The 27,969-nt window shown below is 45.5% G+C and overlaps 2 protein-coding genes across 2 annotated transcripts; one reads left to right on the top strand and one right to left on the bottom strand.

Annotated features, from left to right (window-relative positions):
* The first annotated feature begins 16,095 nt into the window (after nucleotides 1-16,095).
* Nucleotides 16,096-17,191, top strand: LOC124704311 (photosystem II D1 precursor processing protein PSB27-H2, chloroplastic-like). The gene is made up of 3 exons (XM_047236561.1): nucleotides 16,096-16,281; nucleotides 16,370-16,737; nucleotides 16,893-17,191. The coding sequence occupies exons 1-3, from the start codon at nucleotides 16,182-16,184 to the stop codon at nucleotides 17,028-17,030; spliced, it is 606 nt and encodes a 201-aa protein (XP_047092517.1). The 5' UTR covers nucleotides 16,096-16,181; the 3' UTR covers nucleotides 17,031-17,191.
* A 98-nt stretch (nucleotides 17,192-17,289) lies between these two features.
* Nucleotides 17,290-26,798, bottom strand: LOC124704310 (the record flags this gene model as incomplete). The annotated part of the gene is given in 10 exon segments (XM_047236560.1): nucleotides 17,290-17,812; nucleotides 18,515-18,583; nucleotides 18,744-18,957; nucleotides 19,498-19,597; nucleotides 20,139-20,225; nucleotides 21,542-21,780; nucleotides 22,916-23,004; nucleotides 23,150-23,279; nucleotides 23,595-26,372; nucleotides 26,656-26,798. Coding segments are annotated over 9 exon segments (3,672 nt in total). The 3' UTR covers nucleotides 17,290-17,807.
* Between the last annotated feature and the right edge of the window lie 1,171 nt (nucleotides 26,799-27,969).

Genomic DNA, 27,969 nt, shown 5'->3' on the forward strand with positions numbered 1-27,969 from the left:
AACGTGATTGTCCTCCTTTTCGATAACCCTAGATACATATTTATAGTCCAAGGGACTTTCTAATTCGGGCGTGCACCTAACCGTGCACGGGTTAAACTCTATCTTTTAATTCTAAACTAAGATGCGATCTACTATACTACAGATACATGGGAAATTAAGCCCAAACTCTTCGTGCAAGGCCGCTTCAAAGATGCTCCACGCGTATATCTTTCAAGCCCATCTTCACTTACGGCCCATCTCCTGATTTGGCCAAAATCTGGTGATAACAGACTGTTGTACCGTTCTCTTGCTAAGCTCCAGGTCTTTCAGATAATTCTGCACAAAATGGTGGACGGATAATGGACTCTGAAAGATCTGCTCGTGAATTGCCTTTCTCCTGGCGTGCCAAATCGCCCACAGAGTAACAAAAACAGTGATCATCATGCGGTAATGTTTCCATCATCTGGGCCAACCACTTCCGTGCGCAGCCCTCCTCTGTCTCCTGCATATGCTCTGTAATGTGATCATCTACCAGAGCCCAAACACATCTGCTCATCGTACAGTCCATGAGAGCATGCCTCCAGGAATCCCTGCGCCGCAAAACGCGCATTGATCTGAGGTTGCCATAGACCTCTGATGTCGCAGCTCATTTGTCGGCAAAGACTGTTTCGCCAACCTCCACAAGAACACTCGGACTTTGGTGGGCACCTCCGTCCGCCATCGCTTACACCAATCTTTCCTCGCTCTAGTTTGGTCTGACACCGATGGTCTGCTGTCCAACCAACCCTCTCTTCTATCTATCGTTTCTGTGAGCATGCGATATGCCGACCGAACTGAAAAATACCTCCCCGGTCATAGTGCCAGGCCCAGAAGTCGTCATGTCTTCTAGTCGGTAGAGGGATCTCTAGGATCACTTCCACACCCATCGGCAAAAAGAACTGCCGCAGCTTCTCCTCCTGCCACGAGCTATTAATCGGATTGATCAAGTCCGACACCCTCGCTGGCGGATCCGCAGCCAAGCAGGCCAATGGACGCGGCATACCATCACGTGGCAACCAGTTATCGTTCCACGGATCCGTTGCTTCCCCCTTCCCAATGCGCTTGACAAGATCTTGCTTCAGAGTTGCTACACCTGCATGGATGGCACGCCATACTTGCGATGGTGACGATCCCAGGTCTGCAGTCAGAAGCTCTTTTGAAGGGCAGTATCGCGCGCGCATGACTCGAGCACTTAGCGAGTCTAGATTCTGGAGCAACCTCCACCCTTGTCGTGCCAACATTGCAAGATTGAAAAGCTCAACGTCTCGGAAACCCAGTCCTCCCATATCCTTTGGTTTACACTTGTCCCTCCATGACACCCAACAAGTCTTCCTCTCTCCCGCCCGACTACCCCACCAGAACTTGCGTATCATTGCATTGATGTGATCACATAATCCCTTCGGCAGCAGGCCATAGAGAAAATTGGGACCGCCAGTGCAACTGATTTGATCAGAATATCTTTCCCACCAGCTGACAACAGTCGTTCCATCCATCCTTGAATCTTCTTCCAAATCTGATCCTTGATATATTTGAAAGCATTCCCCTTAGAACGCCCCACATCCGAGGGCATTCCCAGGTACTTTTCACTCAACGTTTCAGTGTGTACATCAAGAGCAGCTTTGACTCCCTCCTTCACAGTATTCGGGCATCCCTTGCTGAAAAAATCCATGATTTATCTCGATTAATCCTCTGGCCCGAGGCCAGGCAATATTTATCCAAAAGACTTTGGACCTTCCCCGCGCTCTTCGTATCGGCTTTGAATAGCAACAGGCTATCATCCGCAAAAAGGAGGTGACTGACCGCCGGAGCTGACGGCGCCACCATGAGTCCATGAAGCTCTGATGATAAACTATGATGTTTTAACAGGCACGAAAGGCCCTCTGCTGCCAACAAAAACAAATACAGCGAGATTGGGTCACCCTGTCTCACACCCCGCGATGGTGCAAACTGCTGTAACCTTCTTCCATTGAACAAAACTTCAAAGGACACCGTTGTTACTAGACGCATCAACATTTGCACCCAGAGCCTATGGAAGCCCAATTTGATCATGACCGCTTCAAGATAGTGTTGGAGATATGCCCAAGAGACAATAATAAAAGTGGTTATTATATATATTTTTGTTTATGATAAAATGTTTATATACCATGCTATAATTGTATTAACCGAAACATTGATACATGTGTGTTATGTAAACAAACAATAAGTCCCTAGTAAGCCTCTTAACTAGCTTGTTGAGTAATAGATGATTAGTTTCATAATCATGAACATTGGATGTTATTAATAACAAGGTTATATCATTATATGAATGATGTAATGGACATACCCAATTAAGCGTAGCATAAGATCACGTCATTAAGTTATTTGCTATAAGCTTTCGATACATAGTTACCTAGTCCTTATGACCATGAGATCATGTAAATCACTTATACTCGGAAAGGTACTTTGATTACATCAAACGCCACCGCGTAAATGGGTGGTTATAAAGGTGGGATTAAGTATCCGGAAAGTATGAGTTGAGGCATATGGATCAATAGTGGGATTTGTCCATTCCGATGACGGATAGATATACTCTGGGCCCTCTCGGTGGAATGTCGTCTAATGTCTTGCAAGCATATGAATAAGTTCATAAGAGACCACATACCACGGTACGAGTATAGAGTACTTGTGAAGAGACGAGCTTGAACAAGGTATAGAGTGATACCGATGATCAAACCTCGGACAAGTAAAATATCGCGTGACAAAGGGAATTGGTATCATATGTGAATGGTTCATTCGATCACTAAGTCATCGTTGAATATGTGGGAGCCATTATGGATCTCCAGATCCCGCTATTGGTTATTGGTCGGAGAGAGTTCTCAACCATGTCTACATAGTTCGCGAACCGTAGGGTGACACACTTAAGGTTTGATGTTGTAATAGTAGAACTTGAATATGGAATGGAGTTCGAAGTTTTGTTCGAAGTCTCGGATGGGATCCCGGACATCACGAGGAGTTCCGGAATGGTCCGGAGAATAAGATTCATATATAGGAAGTCATTTTATAAGTTTGAAAATGATCCGGTGCATTTATGGAAGGTTCTAGAAAAGTTCGAAAGAAATCACTTTGGAAGGCGGAGTCCCGGAGGGACTCCACCACCCATGGCCGGCCAACCCTAGAGGGGTGGAGTCCCAGGTGGACTCCACCAAGGTGGCCGGCCACCCCCCTCATGGAAAGGTGGGAGTCCCACTTGAGGTGGAAATCCCACCTTGGGTAGGTTTCCCTACACATGGAAGGTTTTGGGTTGGGGTCTTATTCGAAGACTTGTAGACCAACTCTTGGGTGTTCCACCTATATAATGAGGGCCAAGGGGAGGGGGCCGGCCACCTCAAGCCATAGCTTGGCCGCACCCCCTAAGTGGCCGGCCACCCCCTCTCCCAAACCCTAGCCGCCCCACCTCCTCCACCTCTCCCGCAACGCTTAGCAAAGCTCCGCCAGAGATCTCCATCGCCACCGCCACCACGCCGTCGTGCTGCCGGATTCAAGGAGGAGCTACTACTTCCGCTGCCCGCTGGAACGGGGAGAAGGACGTCGTCTTCATCAACACCTAACGTGTGACCGAGTACGGAGGTGCTGCCCGATCGTGGCACCGTGATCAAGATCTTCTACGCGCTTTTGCAAGCGGCAAGTGATCGTCTACCGCAGCAACAAGAGCCTCATCTTGTAGGCTTTGGAAATCTTCAAGGGTGAGTCTCGATCATCTCCTCGTTGCTCCCGTCTTCTAGATTGCATCTTGGCTTGGATTGCGTTCTCGCGGTAGGAATTTTTTTGTTTTCTATGCAACGAATCCCTACGAGTGGTATCGAGCCGTGTCTATGCATAGATGGTTGCACGAGTAGAACACAATGGTTTTGTGGGCGTTGATGCTTATGTTGTCTTTAGTTTGAGTACTTTGCATCTTTGTGGCATAGTGGGATGAAGCGGCTCGGGCTAACTTTACATGACCGCGTTCATGAGATTTGCTCCACGCTCGACATGCAACTTGTATTGCATAAGTGGCTTTGCGGGTGTCTGTCTCTCCTACTATAGTGAAGATTCAATTTACTCTTCTATTGACAACACTAGTATCACCGTTGTGGTTCATGTTCGTAGGTAGATTAGATCTCACTCAAAAACCCTAAACCACGTAAAATATGCAAACCAAATTAGAGAACGTCTAACTTGTTTTTGCAGTGGTTTGGTGATGTGATATGGCCATAATGTGATGATGACTATGTATGAGATGATCATTATTGTATTGTGGCAACCGGCAGGAGCCTTATGGTTGTCTTTAAATTTCATGTTAAGTAGTATTTCAAAGAAGTTGTAATAGTTGCTACATGGGAGAACAATCATGAAGACGACGCCATTGACCTTGACGCCACGCCGACGATGATGGAGATCATGCCCGTTGATGATGAAGATCATGTCCGTGCTTTGGAGATGAAGATCAAAGGCGCAAAGACAAAAGGGCCATGCATATCATATCACATATGAACTGCATGTGATGTTAATCCTTTTATGCATCTTATTTTGCTTAGATCGCGACGGTAGCATTATAAGATGATCCCTCTCACTAAAATATCAAGATAATAAAGTGTTCATCCTTAGTAGCACCGTTGCCAAGACTTGTCGTTTCGAAGCATCTCGTGATGATCGGGTGTGATAGACTCAACAAGTGCATACAACGGGTGCAAGCCGGCTTTGCACATGCGGATACGAAGGTGGCCTTGACGAGCCTAGCATGTACAGACATGGTCTCGGAACACGTGATACCGAAAGGTAGAGCATGAATCATATGATTGATATGATGAACACTTTGAGTGTTCGCCATTGAAGTTACATCTTTTCTCGTGATGATCGGACTTGGTGTGGTGGATTTGGTTCGTGTGATCACTAAAACAATTCGAGGGATATTGTTTTGAGTGGGAGTTCACCTAGTTTTTAATTTTGTTAAATTAAAATTTGAACTCAATTTGTCATAAACTTAGTCTAAACTATTGCAAATATATGTTGTAGATATGGCGTCCCCAATCAATTTTAACCAGTTCCTAGAGAAAGAAAAGCTTAAGAGTAACGGTAGCAACTTCACCGATTGGTTCCATCATGTGAGGATCTTCCTCAATGGCGGAAACCTGCAATATGTGCTTGATGCACCGCTAGGTGACCCTCCCTGCGAACCGAAACCGATGAAGTAAAGAATGTTTACGTGACTCGGAAAACTCGGTACTCTCAAGTTCAGTGTGCCATCCTATGCAGTCTGGAAGCCGATCTTCAAAAACGTTTTGAGCACCACGATCCTCATGAGTTGGTCAACGAGTTGAAAACTATCTTTGAAACTCATGCGGCCGTGGAATGCTATGAAGCATCGAAACACTTCTTCAGTTGCATGATGGAAGAAGGCAGCTCCGTAAGTGAGCACATGCTCGCCATGACCGGGCATGCGAAGAAACTCGATGACTTGGGAATAGTGATTCCTAACGGATCGGGGATTAATCGTGTCCTTCAATCATCGCCACCTAGTTACAAGAACTTTGTGATGAACTACAATATGCAGAACATGAAAAAAGAGTTACCTGAACTCTTCGCCATGCTAAAATCTGCTGAGATTGAGATCAAGAAAGAGCACCAAGTGTTGATGGTCAACAAGACCACCAGTTTCAAGAAACAGGGCAAGTCTAAAGGCAAAAACAAGAAGGGTGGCAAGAAAGCTGCCACGCCTCCTGTGAAACCTAAGGCTGGCCCTAAGCCTGATGTTGAGTGCTATTACTGCAAGGAGAAGGGACACTGGAAGCGTAATTGCTCCAAGTATTTGGCGGATCTGAAGAGCGGCCTTGTCAAGAATAAGAAAGAAGGTATATCTGATATACATGTTATAGATGTTTATCTTACTGGTTCTCGTACTAGTACCTGGGTATTTGATACTAGTTCGGTTGCTCATATTTGTAACTCGAAACAGGAACTAAAGAATAAACGAAGACTATTCAAGGATGAAGTGACGATGCGCGTTGGAAATGGATCCAAAGTCGATGTGATCGCTGTCGGCACACTTCCTCTACATCTACCTTCGGGATTAGTTTTAAACCTCAATAATTGTTATTTTGTACCCGCGTTGAGCATGAACATTATATCCGGATCTTGTTTAATGCAAGACGGTTATTCATTCAAGTCTCGAGAATAATAGTTGTTCTATTTTTATGAATAATATCTTTTATGGTCGAGCACTCGAAAAGAATGGTTTATTTTTGTTAGATATCGATAGTAGTGATACACATATTCATAACATTGATGCTAAGCGAATTAAATTGAATGATAATTCTACTTATATGTGGCACTGTCGTCTTGGTCATATTGGAGTGAAACGCATGAAGAAAACTCCATACCGATGGATTACTTGAATCACTTGACTTTGAGTCACTTGATAGATGTGAAGCATGTCTAATGGGAAAAATGACTAAGACTCCATTCTCTGGTATTATGGAGCAAGCTACGGACTTATTGGAAATCATACATACCGATGTGTGCGGACCAATGAGTGTAGCCTCGCGCGGTGGTTATCGTTATGTTCTAACCTTCACAGATGATTTGAGTAGATATGGGTATATCTATTTAATGAAACATAAATCCGAAACTTTTGAGAAGTTTAAGGAATTCCAAAGTGAAGTAGAAAATCAACGTAACAAGAAGATTAAATTTCTACGATCTGATCGCGGAGGTGAATATCTGAGTTATGAGTTTGGCATGCATTTAAAGAAATGCGGCATACTTTCACAATTGACACCGCCGGGAACACCACAACGAAACGGTGTGTCCGAACGTCGTAATCGAACTCTCTTAGATATGGTTCGTTCTATGATGTCTCTTACTGATTTGCCGTTATCATTTTGGAGTTATGCATTAGAGACAGCCGCATTCACTTTAAATAGAGCACCATCAAAATCCGTTGAAACGACACCGTATGAATTATGGTTTAATAAGAAACCTAAGCTGTCGTTTCTTAAAGTTTGGGGTTGCGAAGCCTATGTAAAAAAGTTACAACCGGACAAGCTAGAACCCAAAGCGGAGAAATGCGTCTTCATAGGATACCCTAAGGAAACTATAGGGTACACTTTCTATCACAGATCCGAAGGCAAGATCTTTGTTGCTAAGAACGGAACCTTTCTTGAGAAAGAATTTATCACTAAAGAAGTGACTGGAAGAAAAGTAGAACTCGATGAGATTGAAGAATCTTTGCTCGTTAATCAGAGTAGCACAATACCGGAAGATGTTCCTGTGCCGCCTACACCGGCAACAGAGGAAGCTAATGATAATGATCATGAAACTTTAAACGAGATAGCTACTGAACCTCGTAGATCGACAAGGGAACGTGCCACTCCTGATTGGTATGATCCTTGTCTAAATGTCATGATTGTGGACAAAAATGATGAAGACCCTGCGACGTATGAAGAAGCGATGATGAGCCCTGATTCCAACAAATGGCAAGAAGCCATGAAATCCGAAATGGGATCCATGTATGATAACAAAGTATGGACTTTGGTAGACTTACCTGATAGCCGCAAGGCTGTCGAGAATAAATGGATCTTCAAGAGAAAAACAGATGCTGATGGTAATATTACTGTCTATAAAGCTCGACTTGTCGTAAAGGGTTTCCGGCGAATTCAAGGTGTTGACTACGATGAGACTTTCTCACCTGTAGCGAAGCTAACATCTGTGAGGATTTTGTTAGCAATAGCTGCATTTTTCGATTATGAGATTTGGCAGATGGATGTCAAAACGGTGTTCCTTAATGGAGACATTGAGGAAGAGTTGTATATGGTACAACCCAAAGGTTTTGTCGATCCTAAAAATGCTGACAAAGTATGCAAACTTCAGTGTTCAATTTATGGACTGGAGCAAGCATAGAGAAGTTGGAACCGACACTTTGATAAGGTGATCAAAGACTTCGGGTTTATACAGTGTCATGGAGAGGCCTGTATTTACAAGAAAGTGAGTGGGATCTCTGTAGCATTCCTGATATTATATGTAGATGACATATTATTGATTGCGAATGATATAGAACTATTAAGCAGTGTAAAAGGTTATTTGAATAATAGTTTTTCAATGAAAGACCTTGGTGAAGCATCGTATATATTAGGCATCAAGATTTATAGACATAGATCAAGACGTCTAATAGGGCTATCACAGAGTACATACCTGGAAAAAATTCTAAAGAAGTTTAGAATGGACGAAAGTAAGAAAGGATTCTTACCTATGTTACCAGGCAAGGTCTTGAGTAAGACTCAAGGTCCGGCTACTACGGAAGAAAGAGAAAGGATGAGTCAGATCTCCTATGCCTCGGCGATGAGGCTCTATCATGTATGCCATGCTATGTACTAGACCGGATATAGCACATGTTGTTAGTTTAACTAGCAGATATCAAAGTGATCCGGGAATGGAACACCTGGACAGCGGTCAAGAATATCCTGAAGTACTTGAAAAGAACTAAGGATATGTTTCTTTGTTATGGGGGTGACCAAGAGTTCGTTGTAACAAGTTACACCGATGCAAGTTGGAACACTGATCCTGATGACTCTAAGTCACAGTCTGGGTACATGTTTATATTGAATGGTGCTGAAGTAAGCTGGGCAAGCTCGAAGCAGTGCACGGTGGCGAAGTCTTTAACAGAATCGGAGTACATAGCGGCTTCAGAGGCTTCATCAGAAGCGGTATGGATGAAGAGGTTCATTGTAGAGCTCGGTGTGGTTCCTAGTGCATTGGACCCACTAGTCATCTATCGTGACAACATGGGTGCCATCTCCAATGCACAAGAACCAAGGTCACACAAGAGGTCTGAAGCATATCAAGCTGCGTTATCATTCGATTCGGGAGTACATCGAAGATGGAGAAGTAAAGATTTGCAAAGTACACACCGATCCGAATGTAGCAGATCCGTTGACTAAAGCTCTCCCTAGGGCAAAGCATGACCAACACCCGAATGCCATGGGTGTTAGGTACCTTACAATGTAATCTAGATTATTGACTCTAGTGCAAGTGGGAGACTGTTGGAGATATGCCCAAGAGGCAATAATAAAAGTGGTTATTATATATCTTTATGTTTATGATAAAATGTTTATATACCATGCTATAATTGTATTAACCGAAACATTGATACATGTGTGTTATGTAAACAAACAATAAGTCCCTAGTAAGCCTCTTAACTAGCTTGTTGATTAATAGATGATTAGTTTCATAATCATGAACATTGGATGTTATTAATAACAAGGTTATATCATTATATGAATGATGTAATGGACACACCCAATTAAGCGTAGCATAAGATCACGTCATTAAGTTATTTGCTATAAGCTTTCGATACATAGTTACCTAGTCCTTATGACCATGAGATCATGTAAATCACTTATACTGGAAAGGTACTTTGATTACATCAAACGCCACTGCGTAAATGGGTGGTTATAAAGGTGGGATTAAGTATCCAAAAAGTATGAGTTGAGGCATATGGATCAACAGTGGGATTTGTCCATTCCGATGACGGATAGATATACTCTGGGCCCTCTCGGTGGAATGTCGTCTAATGTCTTGCAAGCATATGAATAAGTTCATAAGAGACCACATACCACGATACGAGTAAAGAGTACTTGTCAAGAGACGAGGTTGAACAAGGTATAGAGTGATACCGATGATCAAACCTCGGACAAGTAAAATATCGCGTGACAAAGGGAATTGGTATCATATGTGAATGGTTCATTCGATCACTAAGTCATCGTTGAATATGTGGGAGCCATTATGGATCTCCAGATCCCGCTATTGGTTATTGGTCGGAGAGAGTTCTCAACCATGTCTACATAGTTCGCGAACCGTAGGGTGACACACTTAAGATTTGATGTTGTAATAGTAGAACTTGAATATGGAATGGAGTTCGAAGTTTTGTCCGAAGTCTCGGATGGGATCCCGGACATCACGAGGAGTTCCGGAATGGTCCGGAGAATAAGATTCATATATAGGGAGTCATTTTATAAGTTTGAAAATGATCCGGTGCATTTATGGAAGGTTCTAGAAAAGTCCGGAAGAAATCACTTTGGAAGGCGGAGTCCCGGAGGGACTCCACCACCCATGGCCGGCCAACCCTAGAGGGGTGGAGTCCCAGGTGGACTCCACCAAGGTGGCCGGCCACCCCCCCCCCCCTCATGGAAAGGTGGGAGACCAACGCTTAGCGAAGCTCCGCCGGAGATCTCCATCGCCACCGCCACCATGCCGTCGTGCTGCCGGATTCAAGGAGGAGCTACTACTTCCGCTGCCCGCTGGAACAGGGAGAAGGACGTCGTCTTCATCAACACCTAACGTGTGACCGAGTACGGAGGTGCTGCCCGATCGTGGCACCGTGATCAAGATCTTCTATGCGCTTTTGCAAGCGGTAAGTGATCGTCTACCGCAGCAACAAGAGCCTCATCTTGTAGGCTTTGGAAATCTTCAAGGGTGGGTCTCGATCATCTCCTCGTTGCTCCCATCTTCTAGATTGCATCTTCGCTTGGATTGCGTTCTCGCGGTAGGAATTTTTTTGTTTTCTATGCAACGAATCCCTACAGATAGCGCCATTCCAACCGATCATAGGGCTTCCTTATGTCCAGCTTGAGTGCACAATATATATTCTTCTTTGCCTTGTTCCGCTTCATGAAGTGTAAGCATTCATAAGTGGTAATAATATTATCTGTTATTAATCTCCCTGGGACAAACGCTGATTGTTCCTCAGCAATTATCTCTGGTAACACAACCTTCAGCCTATTCGCCAAAACCTTTGAAGAAATCTTGTAGATAGCGTTACATAGGCTGATAGGCCTGAACTGTCCCAACTCCTCCGGATTAGCCACCTTAGGAATTAGTACCACAAAAGTATGGTTTATCTCCCTCATGTCATCCTCTCCTCGCAGTACCCTGAGGACCGCCGCCGTCACCTCCTCTCCACAGAGATCCCCATGGGTCTGGAAAAAATGAGCTGGGTAGCCGTCTGGTCCTGGCGCCTTCGTTGGAAACATTTGGAAAAGGGGCGATTTCACCTCCTCCCCCTTGATAGGCTTCAGTAAGTTGTCATTCATTTGAGCCGTGACTTTGTGAGGAATCACGTCAATCACCTCCTCCATGTTTGACACATCTTCAGACCTATAAAGATCCTTGTAAAAATCACCCGTTAGCTGCGCCATCTCGCCATCATCCTCCATAATGGACCCATCCGGCTTCTTAAGCCTAGCTACACGGTTCTTCTTCTTGCGTTGGGAGGCTCTAAGATGGAAAAAACAAGTATTTTTATCTCCCTCTGCTAGCCACTGGACTCGAGACCTCTGCCTCCACATTGTCTCCTCACGCTGGTAGAGAGCTGACAGTCTACCAACCATCAGAGTCTCCTCCTCCGAGGGCCCCTGCCTGTCCCTAGCCGATTGCATCACTCCCAGACGGTACTCGAGCTCCTGTATCTCCTTCTGGACACTGCCAAAAGTATTCCTCCCCCAAACATCAAGTGAACTTGACAATCTGGTTAACTTCTCCTTCAGTTCAGTCATCGTACCCGCTGGCCCCTGAGCCTACCAAGAGTCAGCCATGTGCGGTCTGAACTGCTCATGGGACTCCCACATCAGTTCATAGCGAAAGATCTTATCCTCCAATCGCCGTCTCTCTCTCCTTGACTCAGCCCACCTCAGGATGATCGGTTTGTGATCCGATGTGACACCCGTCAGATGGTTTACCGTGGCCAATGGAAACCGTGCACTCCATGCCGAGGTGGCAAGAGCCCTATCCAGCCGAACCCTGCAAAAGGATCCGCCCGCCACTCGCTTCTCAAAGGTCCACATGCTTCCTTCGAAACCCAAATCCACCAGTTCACACACATCAACAGCATCGCGGAAACCTGCAATCTGGCCCAAACTCCTGTCTCCCACGCCGTCATGTTCATGCTGATGTAAAACCTTGTTAAGGTCACCTATACACATACATGGTAGATCATTCGAAGCCTTGATATGCTTCAGCAGGTCCCACGTTTTAAACCGCTCCGCCACCTGAGCCTCCCCATAGATGCAAGTGAACCTCCAGGGAGTACTACCAGCCTCAGTTATTACAGCATCAATATGGTATTGCGAAAAAGGCAAAATCTGAATAGTTGTTTCGTTGTTCCAAAAAACACCGAGGCCTCCACTTCGCCCCGTACTACTAATAGAAAAACATCTGTCATATCCTAGCGTTCTAGCTAGGTCTTCTACTCTCTTTTTATTCAGCTGTGTCTCAACAACACACAACACAGTGGGTTTAAACTGCCTCGTAAGATTACGAAGCTCTCGAACAGTTCCAACATATGGAACTCATTGCTCCTGGCGGCACTCCCAAGAGGATCCCGCCTTTGCACGAGATGTGACCACTTTCTTGGGTTTCTTCGAGGCTGGCGGCTTCACCGGTGATATCGGCACGTTCGGGATGGCACCTAATGTCCCCGTCTTCACCCCTGTGTCGCACCCAGCCACCTCCATCTCCTCTACGTCCTAAGGCTACACCTTCCCATCAGTTATGCTCAAAGGCGCCTCACTCCGCGGGTTAATGCCAGCCCCCACGCCCTCCTGCACGCGCTCGCTTTTCTCATCCGACGGGCGTTTACGGTTCTCCCCCTCCCGTCGTCCACCTCTGCCTCCTCCCTGTCCCCTGTGGCTCCCTTCATCCACATGCGTCCTCGCCCGTACCCCAGCGGTTTGGGGATGCCAGTCCTCCACCGGCGCCATCATCCAGCTCCCATACTGTTTATCTCCCTCCTCATGAACCCCGTCACCGCATTCTTGATCTCCATGACCTAGATAACCACAGACATCACAGAAACGGGGTAGATTCTCATACATCACCTGAAAAGAGATTCGCTCGTTGCCCTCAGGGTGCAGACGAACAAACCTCAACAGCCTCTTGTTCACATCAATTCTCATCCGCACACGAACGAAACTAGTTCCACTCGCCCTAGAGCGTAAAGATCTACTCCCTTCACCTCCCTAATCCGTGCCGCCATGTCACGCACAATCTCCTCCTTTCTGAACAGAGGCGGAACTCCCCTCACTTGGATCCATACGTTGATATGGTCCAACACTACCAAGCTTGGATCCACAATCCCATCATACGGCTCGATCATAAGAGCATCTCCACTCGTTGGCGCTCCCCACGCCCAAATCCGGCGAAAGTTTCGTCCGGATTGGAGGAAAATTAGGCCTGGGGAGCGCCGAAGTTCCAGCCGCCCCCCCCGGCAGGACACCCCCAACTTGGGGCATTTGACATATTTCAATTAAATTCGACATAAAATTTAACAAGTTCGGCGAAAAGATTCAGAAAAATGCTGAAACAAATTGGGCGAAAATCAGTACAATGTTTAACAAGTGCTGAAACAAATGAAGCACACAATTTCACAAGTTTTGAAACAAATAAATAAAGACACACTAGTTGGCGTCGGCGTTGGCGTTGCCTCGGAGCGTCCATATGTGCTCCACCAGATCATCTTGCAGCTGTTGATGCATTGTAGAGTCTCGGATCTCCTGGCGCATAGCAATGAAGGCGGCCCATGATGAAGGCACCTGGTGATTAGGATGTGCAAGAGGACCCTCTCTCTCATATGGTGTTTGTTGCTCAGCCAGAGGAACCGGATGTTTTCGCTCATTTTCAATAATCATATTGTGTAGGCACACACAGCAGTTCATCACCTCCCACATCCGATCTTTGGACCAAGTCATAGCGAGGAACCGGACGACGACAAATCTCTGCTGGAGGACACCAAATGCACGCTCGACGTCTTTTCGGCAAGCTTCTTGTTTCTTCACAAACTCGCAAAGTTTGGGGGTGCTAGGTTTCGAGATAGTCTTCACAAATGTTGCCCACTTTGGATAGATACCGTCTGCAAGGTAGTATCCTTTGTTGTAGTGCCGACCATTGATCACATAGTTCACCAGGGGAGCATGACCCTCAACAAGCTTGGAAAAGATCGGGGAGCAGTTTAGGACGTTGATGTCATTGTTGGATCCAGGCATACCAAAGAAAGAGTGCCAAATCCAGAGATCATGGGTAGCCACTGCTTCAAGTATCACAGTGCGGACGTTTTTGTGACCCTTGTACATTCCCCGCCACGCAAACGGACAGCTTCTTCCATTTCCAATGCATGCGATCAATGCTTCCAAGCATCCCCGGAAAACCCCTAGCTTCATTTGTTGCAAGGATCCTCCGAGTGTCTTCGACAGTGGGTGATCTCAAGTAAAAGTCCCCGAACACTTGCTATGACGGCCTCGCGAACCGGTAGAAACAATCAAGGGCGGTGGACTCCGCCATCCGAAGATAGTCATCTGCACCATCACCGGGAGCTCCATACGCTAGCATCCTCATAGCCACTGTGCACTTCTGCAGTGACGAAAACCCAACCAAACTAGTGCAATGCGCCTTACATCTGAAGTAGGGGTCAAAGTCTCGGATGGCATACACAATTTGCAGAAATAGCTTTCTGCTCATCCTGAAACGACGCCGGAAAACACTCTCACCGTGCAATGGATTGTCGGCGAAGTAGTCGGCGCACAACATGCAGTAGCCCTCCATTCGTTGTCTCGGCTTGCACTTCCGGTGACCTGGTGCCGACCCACCACGTCGACCAGTTGCCAGTCCGGCGTACATGCTTGACAAGCAACCGAGGATCATCATGTGCTCCTGGTCTTGGGCAGCGGCTACCATCTCTTCTCGCATAAGCTCGACGAACATCTGCTCCTCCTCTTCGTCTGAGTCCATGGCCGCCGAGGCAAATGGACGAACACCTGACGGGCGTGGTCGAGGCAACCCAAGCCGCGAGCGACGAGGAGTAGGCCAAAGCCGCAAAACAGGCCAGCGGAGGAGCAGCCAGGTACACCTTCGGCGAAAGACAGCGGAATATAGGCAGGTGGAGAAGGAGGGACGGCGGAATCTGGGCAACAAGCCGGCGGGGTGGTGCCGGCGGCGAGAGAGATACGAGGGGTGGGGAAGATTTTGTGCGAGGTGGCGGTGGGGTTCGTGTGTCGAGTCGCCGACGGATCGGGCCCTTCCCGCTTTTCACTCGTCCGGAGTCCCCGATAGATCCCCGGGGGACCGGGGATGGCGTGGGCTCGCCGGATGGATTAAGGGCCAAATCCGGACGAAAACGAGGAACCGGGGGCGCGACTGGGCCGAATTACGCCGTCCGGATGGAAAAACGTCGCTCGGGGGTCTCGTCGGGGAGACGAGTGGAGATGCTCTAACACCCAGCTACCTAAAGATCCAAGGCCCGTCATTCATCACCCTATTCCAGTCTCACAGACAGGACACCTGTAATATGAACATATTGTCTTCTACTGACCTGATCGACCACTTCTTTGCGAAACCCCACGCCACATCCATCTTCTGGAAGAAATGTTGGTTACTGAAGTGCCTATCCGTGTGCACTCGCACCACCGCCATCCAGCGCGCCTCCTCCCGCAGATTCATGAAATCATCCCGCGGGATCACCACATCATCCAGCTGCTCATCCACCAACACCAGCTTCTTCAACAGATTCTCCAAGTCCGGTTTGGTTTTAGCCCCCGACGAGCCCCCTCCTTCGGGATCTTTGCTGCCATCGAACCTAGTTCTCACACCGTCTTCCCACGTCGCCATCCGAGGAAACCACTCCTCACCCGCCCGCCAAGGCCGAGAAGACGCGCGAGGCGCCCCTTTGATCAGCCCGAACGGAGCAGAGATCGGAGGAAGAGTTTCAGACGTCGATCGGAGATGGAACCGCCGCCTCTCGCCGCCGTCGCCGCCAGGAGAGTCAGAGCCCTAGGAAACCCTAGGTTTGTGGTATTCTGTTGAGAGAGGGCTCAGATAGGTGACCAAAAGAAAGTTGCAAAACAAGATGTACTTTTCTTTGGCAAGCAGAGTCAAGGCTCAGATAGACTTTGGGAGAGCCCATACAATGTCATTGGGCTAGGAACCTGGAGAAACAGCCCAGACCCGCCTACTTCGTGCTTATACTGCTCAGTGCTCAGCAACTTCGAGCAGCCTCTCGCAGATAAGGCAGGCTTTGTTTCTGCCTGCACCGCGCATCCAACGAGGCAACCAAGAACGAGGTAAGAATCGACTGGTTTTCGATTCTTCTGTGCAGCGAAGCAATGCCTGCGCCTCCTTCCTCGATGTCCCTACTGAGCAGATGCTGCTCGTCATCGCCGACGCCGAAGCAGCAAACTGTGGACAGCAAGCGGCAGCCTATCCGTAACTTATCGTCACCTCGAGCGTTCTCTCCGCCGGCCGTTCTTGCCGCGCTACTCCTCGCTAACTCCTTGCGTGCGCAACAGTGCAGGTGGAGCGCGGCTGCTGCTGACCCGGAGGGCGCAAGTCTTCTCCCTCCTCGCGGGCGCCGCGGTGGCTGTGGTGTCGCCGGCGGGTCGCGCCAGGGCGGTGGAGGAGGTCGAAGGCGCCGGCGGCGAGGGTGTGGTCGGGGCCATCAAGTCGCTGTTCGACCCAAACGAGGAGACCAAGGCGGGGAAGGTGCTCCCCAAGGCGTACCTGAAGGCGGCGAGGGAGGTGGTGCGGACGCTCCGGGAGTCGCTGGAGGAGAAGGACGCCGCCGGCGACTCGGCCAAGTTCCGGCGGGGCGCCGACTCCGCCAAGGTGTCCATCAGGGAGTTCCTCGGCGGCTGGAGAGGCCAGCAGTCCGTCGCCAAAGAGGTACTACGTAAGCCAGTACTGAATCTTGCAGCTCAGCTACAAGTTTGCCAGGAAATGCAGTTAATTCGTTTCTCCGTAGAAAACTGCAAAAGCTACGTGTAAACTGTACGCTCTGAACCTACCAAAAAAGAGACTTGATTTTGAATGCAATGCAGGAGTCGTATGTTGCGCTGGAGAAGGCCATCAGATCACTGGCGGAGTTCTACTCCAAGGCAGGACCCTTCGCCTCACTTCCGGGAGATGTCAAAAACAAGATCCTTGACGACCTCAACGCCGCCGAGGCCTACCTCTAGATCTTCTTGCTTAACTTGGCTGCATTGTATCCGCACCCCTGAACGGCAAGATGAACAAATATTGTATCCCAGCTCTACTCTTTGGCCTGCCAAGTTTCCTTGGTGCCGTAGCATCGTCACAATCTTGGTATTTTCCAAGTTATACTACTATCACCATTGTAGGGACATTGCAAAAGGAACTCCATTGAGTTACACATGAGGGCCTGACGCTTGGCAACAAGCCAACAAGCCCCATTCTTCCACAGCTGCACATGAATTAAAACCCTCCCAAATTTTCAGTTTGGAAGCTAAATTCAGCTTTACTTGCAGCAACAGCTGTTCTTAGTATCTTACAGACATGAGGTTCTGGTTGCAAAATGGACTGGAAAATGCAACGCTATTAACAGAATAACAACTAACATCCAATAAGATATGAGGCACCACTGGCCTCCGACTTTAACTTCAAAGCCAAAAAAAGAAACACATAATAAAACTATCATCCCCGCTCTACATGCTGACTTCTGAGGATACCACATAAAGTTAGATGGTTGGAGTCAACAATTTCTATTTCTGCACACTGCACAGGCTGGTCAACAAGTCCTGTCTGAATCTGAGCCATCAAATTCTAGCCAAAACAACCGGGGTAGGACTGATCTTCAAAAACACATCCTTTCAGGTTTACTTTCTGGAAGCAAATGCACAGCAGGCTGGGTTAAAACAAAATAATTGGATGGTTTCATCCATGTAAAGCCTGAGGCTGTCTCTTCACAGGCCAAAAGGATATGTAGACAAGGCTTGTCAATCTGCAATTAAGATTTAAAATCATTGAGACCCACATAAATATAGAGATCATGGTACTCATGCATATATCTATTTCTGAACACTACTGGTAGAGACATTGTCGGAAGATCTAATTTTTAGAGAATCCTATCAATATGATAGGGTACGCTCATTAAGGCTTTTCCTGCAACTAGTGTGGCTGGAGGAAATATTAACTGTTCAAGTAACTGCATATATGTCTAAAATGGGTTATAAAGAAAAGCCCTAGTATTTACACCCCCTCCCCTGACATACTAAACCAACCTATGTTTATCGGAGGATGTTATCTTTGCCAACCATATTAATATGTTATGGCTTTTCCTGCAACTAGCGTGGCTGGAAGAAGTATTAATTGTTTGAGTAACTGTATATATATGTCTAAAATGGGTTATAAAGAAAAACCCTAGTATTTACACCCCCTCCCCTGACATAATAAAAGCAACCTATGTTTATCAGAGGATGTTATCTTTGTCAACCATATTAATATGTTATAGTAAAATATGTTGTAGTAAAAAATTGAGCTGTTTAGTTCAAGTTTTTTTTATATTTGTTATAACAACATTTTTGCGAGTTCCCAGTTTGTCTCAGTAGCAGGATTTCAAAGTCTGCCTTCTGAAATTCTGATATTTTAATTTATGATCTATACGCACAAAAAAATCACAAAAAATACTGTTGTGAAACATTACCTTGACAAGTGTCAGCACCTTTGCTGCTGTTCAAGGAATCCATGACTTCCGAACCTTGGGTCTCCTCATCTGCAACAGAGCAAAGAGAATACTCATTGACCACAAAATGCTTTTCTGGATTTATCTCCAGAGAAACCAGTATCAGCTGTATAAATGGCCAGTCACCACTGGATAAAAGAATAGGGAATAAAATTGAAATAGACATAAAAGACATGTTATCGGTGCTGACCTCCTTCAGAACCTGGGTGTTCCTGAGGTGAAGACTTATTCAGCAGCGGCTTTTGAAGAAGACCTGTACCAGGAAAAACTAACATGTTGATAGACCTGACTTCTTGCTTCTGAGAAACTTCAAGTGGGCTAAATCCGAATTTAGATGTCCAGGTGCCCACAAGTTCGTTAATAGCAGGAATGACCAACATCTCAACTTTGAGAGAACTGAGGATCTGAAATGTAAATAAGAAAAGGCATCAGGTACATACATCACTAGGATGGAATTACCCTACTGTGGTAATCAAGCAAAAAAAACAAGCCAACTCATCTGTAACCTATCATAGAGAAGGTGCAAAGTATGCTAGGTATACATTAATATATAGCACGGTGGAATTGCCCTACTATCAAAATCCTATATATGCACACGCTATATTCATTTTTATGTACCAAATTAAGAAAATTGTCAAACCTAGTACTACTTTGTAAAAACTAAAAAGCAGTTGTAGCGTGCCTATTGCTACTCAATACAATATTACAAGAAGGCATATCTGTTTGCTACCTTGTAACCTCTCAGATACTTCTGAACAGATTTCAGGCTGAGACCAAAAATCTTCCACAAGTTTATAAAGTTGGGGTTTGAGCAGTTCAGTTCTTCAAATTTACAAACTACAGTGAGATACTTAAGAACTACGGGATTAGATACAACAATCTAAACTTTTTTTATGTAAGCACCATGAAGAATGCCTAAAGGATTTGGGCCCCTGTAAACATACCATTTCAATTCCATCTAAAAGACGACGGCACATCCCTTGGCGCCGATACATATGCCGTGTACCAATGAATGGCATCTCTGCTAACTTGGTACCATGTATCCTGTTTCAGCACAAGACAAAATAACAGTAAACTTACATATTAGAATCCAGTAATTCAGCGAAAGAAAAGAACTCAAAAGCAACCAGACTGTCAGATGTAGTAACGTCTATGACTGCTTCATGCTAGAGTTTATGAAATGATAGGCCAATAAGTATGTAGAAAGGACTTTCTGAAGTATGCAAGCCAGTTATAACTAATGGTATCTCAATAAAATCTGACTTTCCAGCCACATGAAGCTAGTTTCTTTAATACAAAATACTGTCTACTTGCATGAAAACTGCTCAATCTCAGAGTAATGATCGTAAAGCGTCACCTAGCAGTAATACTAGATGATTGAACATAACTTGCTTTTGCCAAGTTTGAATTGTTCAGATATCAGCAAACTTGCAAGTGGAACAAGAAACAAGACAAACTAGGTTAAGGATGAGAACTCAACACAAAGTGAGGACATGCATCTCTGATATCTATGAATAGTGCATTAAGTGCATCAGAATAGTCACAGGACATGGCATACCCACACAAGAGGAATAAGTAACCCAACCTGACTGATGCTGCAGATACTATTTCATCTCCACGTTCCAAAATAAAGATATAGAATCCACGGAAATCAAGCCGGGGAAAATTTGACCTGCACAGACAAAAAATTAGAGAGCAATCAAACATCACTCACTGAGACGCGTTACCAATTCAACTTGTTGCCACAACGCAACTGTTAGATAAGAAACCAATGTGTCGAGCAAATAAAGAAACACCCAATCCAATTAGGCATACCAGAAACTCAACACGAAGTAAGCCAGAAGGATCATACACGCATACTAGATTCAAAGTTCCCAAAGCCATATATGCACCCACGTAAGCACTAGGAATAGGTCCACCAGTCAGTCACTTTATAAACTGGACTAAGCAATTGCATTGCCGTGTATGGCGTTAATCGATCACATCGCATGTTGGTCACTTTTGTTAGTTTGTTATTTGGTGCATGCATATGTGTGCTTTTAATACTTAGGTCATTTTTTTGCTATTTAAAACACATACTGCGCATATTTTGCACTATTCCTATACCTCTATATGCATCGATGCCTATTTTTTATGAGCTATCAAACACAAGGTCACATACCACATAAGTGCCAGGTAGTGAATGATCACTGCTTACCACATCTATTGTCACTAGTTAAAATATTTGATTACACTGAATCGTACAATCAAAGCTGGCGTAAATAGTAGTTAAGGGGCGCATTAACTTCGATTCTATTACGAAAACATAATATGAGATTGGCCCAAATATGGCCAAAAATAGAGCTATCACGCCTATGCCAGATCTAAACCTAAATGGATTGCCAAAAATACTAAATAGCCATGCACTGATGGTGGTATATATACATGTTCTGGTTAGTAATTAAAGTATTAAATAGATAGTCAGTACAAGCTACTTCCATGTGCATGTAAGTTCTGAATGAACTGGCCTGTCCATATAAGCTTAAATTGTCACATTAAAACAAATAGACTATCATATGTAAGCGCTCTTCCAAACATCAGTTTCATATTGCATGCTGTTTGAGCAGAACATAACAAAACACATAATGTAAGCACAAAAACATCAGAAAACTAAACACAGCAAAATATCCATGATTAGTTTTTTGTTAGGAAAACCAAATATTGGGAGGTGGCCCTCACCCAAACAGACCTGCATCCTAGCCTGCATCTATCAAGAACTAGACGGAGATTAAAAAAATGACCAAGTTTTAAAAGATTAGCCAGAGGTAACTACAGCAACACTGGAAGGTAAATACAATCCCACCCACCAAAACACACGTGCAGAGGAAGGAGAGAAAGATTGTGTGCAAAGAGTTACAAATTAAAAGCATATCAACAACACGGGAGGTCTACAAAGTACCCTTGAGCTTCCTTAGAGTACTATGAGTTTGTGGAAAGAGAGATGCCTACCCACAGTTGTACACAGCATTGCGTATCAAATTGATCCCAGTTCTTTGGTCAATAATAGGAAGAAAGCACTCATCCATCAGTGAAAGAGCAACTGCAATCTTGGAATTACATTCCACCCTTTCATCCAAATCAATAACTGTTTCTGGGACATCTTCATGGATGCACTGAATAATCCTGCACGCGAATTCTGGTTCAAGATCCTTCTTGACCGCAAGAAGACTCTGCAATTCCTCAAATAGCTGCATTGCATAAAAGTTAATTTAGAATACATAAATCGTAAGGAACCCAGGGATGCGATGACGATTGGGGAGGGTAAACACAGACCGATATAACATAAAATGAGAACAAGGAATAAGATGAGAGCAGTGAGGTTTTGGTTTTCCAATCTAAGATTCAACTGTTAGAATGATTAAACAATGAAGAAGCATTTGATTCCAGGATAGTGCTTTTGAATTTATTTGTTAATTTATCTAGATACCTAAGGACATTAACCTAGTTTTCTTATCATCACAAAGTTTGACATTTGGTAAATGCTGAAACAACCTTTAATAGTTGGATAAAAACAAATGATTCTCAAGTGGCTAAACAAAATTTAGATACCTTATGATATGTGGTCATGTAACAATTGTCAAATATCGGTAAAGGGGTACAAGAAACAGAAATAAGGAGTTTTAAGCATTGGGAAACTTGCTGTTTTCGAGCCAAAGTGCAACATAAATAGTAAGCATTAAACTGATCACATACTCCTCCATTATAGAATAAATTATAGAATATATGGTACAAATATTATTTTGTTTTCTTTTCCCGGTATCCAAGGTGCATTAGTTTATATATAGTAATATTACCGAAAATTTTATTGAAAAGTAATATACTATATGGAAGTACCTTTTGCCACAAAAACTTATAATACCATTTCTGCGCAGCATTTCCAAATACTTTTATTTATATCGGCATTTCAAAGTTTGAATACAGTACCGCACACATTCTTAAACATCACATGAGATAGAGTATAGGTAATAAGTAATTCAAGGATGCTGGCATTCGAAGTTCTGCGTGCTTTTCAGAAAATGATTTTGGTAAATTTGCATACCATTACATGATATTGGTTGCTTATCAAGTACAGCGAGTTAGGCACACAACAGAATACCATAATTCAAAAATAAAAGCAACGGCACAAACTCTGATGAGTGGAGCTTAGTGTAGATCTTTAACAAGTGAGATTTTTAAAAATCAACTTGTTACAAGCTAGTGATACTTAACATGGCTGAAAGTACAAAACGGCAATGCTACAATCATGCTCATAAAATACTACATCGTAATATGTCCAGAAAGGGAAGTCAGGAAAAGAGAAGAACTAAAGTTGACAAGTATTACCCTCCTGCAACTTTGCTGGCAAAATTGATTTCCTGCCTGACAGGGGACACCGGATAGGTTCTCAGTCTCAGGAGAGCAAGCTGGGTGATCTGCAAGCATCATCATTGTGGAATACTCAATAACATGATTGTCTATGACAATATTATAGTAATATCAACCAAAATCTGACAAAATAAGTTTTCAAAGACTTTGAAGTACCAAAGAACTGTAAGAGGATATACAGAGATCACATACATTTCTCCTTGCATTGGGAACAAGAAAGTAATGAATCAACTTCAGCATTGTCTGGAGCATCGCCATTCAAATGCTCCTGACAAAATTTACAGGAACAGTTTGCACAACGCCAATCATCAGAGGGAAGTTCCTGTCAATTGGATATTCGTGCTAGTTAGAAAAGGCTGCGTGGATACGCTTATCAAGCTGTAGACCATAATAGAAAAAAAAAATTAAGGTTGTATGCTAGCCATTTTAATATCTCCTAATCCAGGAATTGCAAAATTAATCAGGCAAATAAACAAAAAATACTGACAAATCTCCTATACAATTGAAGGAAACGTCACACAGTTAATGCTCGGAGTAAAAAATGGCATTAAGCCAACAGCCTGACAAAATAACTGCACGAAAAGCGCATTTTTGTTGCAAAACATATGAAATCATTTACTCTCTGTATAACACATACCTCGAGTTCTAGGCAACTCATGTGGAATGTTGAAGGGCATCCATCACAGCACATCAAATTGCCTCCATCACCACAAATACCACATGTGTCATCATTGGGATCATCATCACCCTCAGTGCTAACAGTAAAGAATGCCTGTCTTTCAGAATCAGACTGCTTGTTCCATGCACTAATGAGACAATGCAAAAGGTCATTGTCCAGCCCATCGACAAGAATACTCCTGTATGGTTTGCTCACTTGGCCGCCAGCATGAGCCACAAATTCATGTACTGCGAAAACCTTGCTACAGCAGCTACAGTTAATTCCATCCCTGCTTGTGGAACCCTCTAGCAAAACTTTTGAGCGGTTTTCATCCATACATTTCAGGCTAGCGTTAACAGGCAGAACATTCAGATCAATCAACCAGGAGAAAACTGAGCGTTTCCATTCATATGGAGCAAAACCATCGGTGCTGCTTCCACCCTTTGATCCACGAGCAAGTAGAGCACAACCACCTCGCTTTTTTCTTTCTTTTGAGATTTTCCCTTCCTTTGGTTTGCCCTTGGAATTTTTGGAATTCTTTAGCAAACCATGTTTCTTCTTTCTTGACTTCTGAAGCTCAAATTTGGGTCTTCGCTTGTTAACAACCACTCTTTTTAATTTGCCAAGGAGGTCCTCTGGTAATGAATGTGTTTTGCCAGGGCTGCCCGGAGATTGTTTTGATAAACTCTGGCTTGTAGCTCCATCCTTTTCCTCAGATTGCTTGCTTTGATATACTGCATATGCTTTTGTGACTGACCAGTAAGATCCTTTACCAGTAGGAGGTATATACACAGAGTCCATATAATTTCTTCCATTCCTGGGCCTCAGGTCAATCGCCCAACCAGCAGCCAAAAGTATGGTCTTTATCTGGTCACTTATTTTACGTTTTTCATCGATGAGACTTGCTGTAACCTGCTCACCTGGGTCATCAGATTTTGCACCAGCATCATTTTCTGCCTTTCTAGTGCCTTTTGAATAACTTGCTTTGGGAGAACCAGACCTTTGTTTGTGAACAGCTTTTTTCCTTTTTTGGCGGTCTTTCCTCGTGACAATGAGTTCTTCAGATTCGCTGGAATCCTCTTCCTCTTTTACTGCATGAAGTCCAGGTTCTCGGCGCCCTCTACAATTTCTCTTGTTGGCAATACTGATGTCAGTTCCATCATCATCAGGTTCATTATGTGAAAGTTTGATGGCAGTTCTAATAGAAGGGTTAACAGATCTGCTCGACTCAGCTGCTCGATTGTGATGCTGTCGTTTTTTCAAAATACCTTTCTTGTCTGAACTACAGTTCTTCCCTGTAAGCATTTCCCCAGAAGACTTCTTTGATTGATCTAGCTCAGTGTGAGAAGACATTTCTTTTGTCTTTTTCATCGTTGGCGTCTCAACTGGTGACTCTACACCAGTTTTATCGGAACCTGATTCCAGTAGCCTCTTCTTACTGGCAACAATTTTAGCACCAACTGATAATCCTGATTTCTGCACAGCAGTCTTGTTTTCAGATCTAGCTCCTTCAGAATCTGTAAGCTCAGTATCATTCTTTTCAGTGATAGCTGAACTACAGACGTTCTGATCCACCAGAGAAACTGCACCTTTTGTGGTTGTCTTGGCAATGCTGCCACTTCCCTTGGGCTTCAAACTGATTTTTGGCGCTGTTGCTGATGCCTTGTTTTCTGTGATATTTGCAGGATCATCATTGCCAGTGGCACCAGAGTTTCTTCGAGCAGTAACCTTTCCATTTAGTGCATGCTTCTTTGTGCTGGTGCTGCGCTTAGCAAGGTCAGCGTGATCAGCTTTCAAGGATTCAGTACTGCTCACTTTCCTTGTATAGTGATGAAGAACATCTTCCTTTCTCCCCTTGGTTTCCATGCTTGCCCCTTTTGCACTACTTTTGCCTGAGCTGCCAGCAACCTCTATTTTTCTAACTGTAGATGACCTCGTAACTCTCCTCTCAACCTGGGGCTCCTCTTCACACTTTGTTTGGCTTGCGTTCCTAGGTAAGGACTTTCTCCTTATAAATACAATGTCCGGAGTTGAAACCCTCTTGGTTTCATCTACAGGGCTAGCTAACCCCTTCTCAACTCCCTGATCACCACTGTGGAGTACCACTCCCTCAGCACACAGAGCAGCACCATCCTGCTGAGCAGATTCTGGTCCACTGCTAGGGTTGCTTGCGCCTAAACCAGTGCCCAGTTCACCGTCATTTGCTGTGGCCGATGGGTCTATGACCTCCCCCTGGCTGGCACCCTTGTTTTCCTGGGGGTCATCAGCACTCCCCCGCCTTGCTCCAGCTCCAGAAACATCATCCTCATCTGCCTTCTCTTTATTGCTTGTTTGGCTGTCTAAGCCATTCCCTTCAGCAACTTCCATCACAGCAACACCAGAACTCTCCAGATTGTTCTCGTCAGAACCCTTAGCAGCTGGCACTTGCACAGCATCATCCACCTTCACTTCCACCTCATCCATAGCCTCATCACAGCCAGCCTTCTCCAGACCTTCACCCTCCGGCTCAGCATCGGCACGCAGCTTCAAGGAGTTGGACCTGAGCACCCGCTTCGCGACGCCGCCGTTGTCAGGGGCCCTCTCGTCCTTCCTTTTCTTCCCGGCGAGAGCGGGCGCCCCGCCTAGATCCTCGCCGCCGCCAGCCGAGGGTTTCGCCACCTCCATCAAGGAGGAAGCCTTGTCCGAGTCCTTCATCACGCCGTCCTCCTTCCCTGGCATCTGGTCTCGTTTCAAAACGTTATGGACTGTTTTAGTGCCCTGCGTAGGACCAGAAAAAAAAAATCATCAGAATCACACTATCCACAAAATTGATGAAAACTAGCCACCCAGCGCAGCCTGCTTTAATTCCCAGGTAGTAAAGTAAACCTAGCTCCCCATAATTGAGGAATTCAAAGCAATGCGATACGGAACACATGAAATGGTAGTAAAACCTGCTCCCCGGTAATTAGTGCGCTGGAAAGTAGATGCCAAGCAAGGAAAGTAGTAAAACAGCACGGCGGAGAGAAAAGCGGGATAAGCCCTAGAAATCCGGGGAGCTCACCAGAAGCCGGCGAGGAGGGGGAGAGCATGCCCCGGATCAGCGAAATTGCGAGGAGGCAACTCCAGCCCCGCCACGGGATGCCGAGATCGCCCGCCGCGCCCCCGCCTCTGGAGAGGAGCAGGAGCGGGAAGCAGCGGTTGCCACCAACAGCAGTCCCCCCACGGTCCGGCCGGCTGGTCCTGGGCCCGATCCGGCGGCGGGGCGGTCGGGCGCGGCGGGAATCCGCGGCGGCGGGCGGCGAATCTGGCGGCGGTGGAGGGATTCCGGCGGCTCCGGCGGCTCCGGCTGCCAATTGGGATCGGTAGGGAGGGAGCGGAGCGAGGGAGGAAGGAAGGACCGGGGCTGGGCAGGAGGAGGAGGCTTTTGGTTGGGTTTTAATCCTTGTTTCTTCCTCGTGTTTTAAATCGGGGTTTGGGTTTCCGGAACGGACGGTGGAGCGGGCTGCACTAGTAACCGGCGCGTGGGGTGGGGCCCAGATGGCGGCGGCCTAGGGCTTGCGGGGTGGGGTGGTTCGCGTGCGCCGGTTGCCGTGGGGGCCAACGGCAGGGAGGGCTGCCACATCACATGTGAGGAGTCATGTAGTATATCTTGGAGATATACTCCCAGATATACTCCGTATATGGTAGGTGGAAATATATCTTGGAGATCTTTTTTGCGGTTGGTTGGTGCTGGTGATAGAAGTATAGAACGGTGTACGTAGACTCTGCCTATACCGGAGTATGCCGCGGCGGTCGTGTAGAAACAGTCTCATCACTGTTTTTTTTTTCAAATATGGTTTTGGTTCAACGGCTAGAACAAGAGAAACCTTCTCCTCTTATTATGTTTCATTTAGCCGTGTGTTTTTAGGGCCTCTTTGGATCACAACATTTGAAAACATGGAAACACGTAAAACACACGATTGAGATGCCACGTACAACAAATTCCTACTATGGGATTTCGAAACTCAGGAACTCTACAAAATGCGTCTTTGTACGGTGCACGTGAAGCAAACACGGGAATTTCGTGAAAATCTAATGCTCCTAGATCATCGTCCTGGTAAATTGCTTCAGATTTATATGAACCTGCTGATGTTGGGGCTTGCGTCTAACAACGATCACGCCATGCCTCCAGCACCCTCCCTTGTGAACCGCTGGCGTCAAGAAATTGCATGCGAGAAGCTGCTCGAAAATGTCCGGATGTAATTCTGTCTCGTGGTGTCTCTGCCTAAGATGTCAACTGTTGAGACCTTCTATGTTTCCTGCATTCTCGAGCTTTTTTGCTCCCAGATCTTCTCGCTGTAAAAACCTTGGTTGCGTGTTAATGGAACTAGGGGCT

The sequence above is a fragment of the Lolium rigidum genome, chromosome 3 (assembly GCF_022539505.1).
Source record: "Lolium rigidum isolate FL_2022 chromosome 3, APGP_CSIRO_Lrig_0.1, whole genome shotgun sequence".
NCBI lineage: Eukaryota > Viridiplantae > Streptophyta > Magnoliopsida > Poales > Poaceae > Lolium > Lolium rigidum.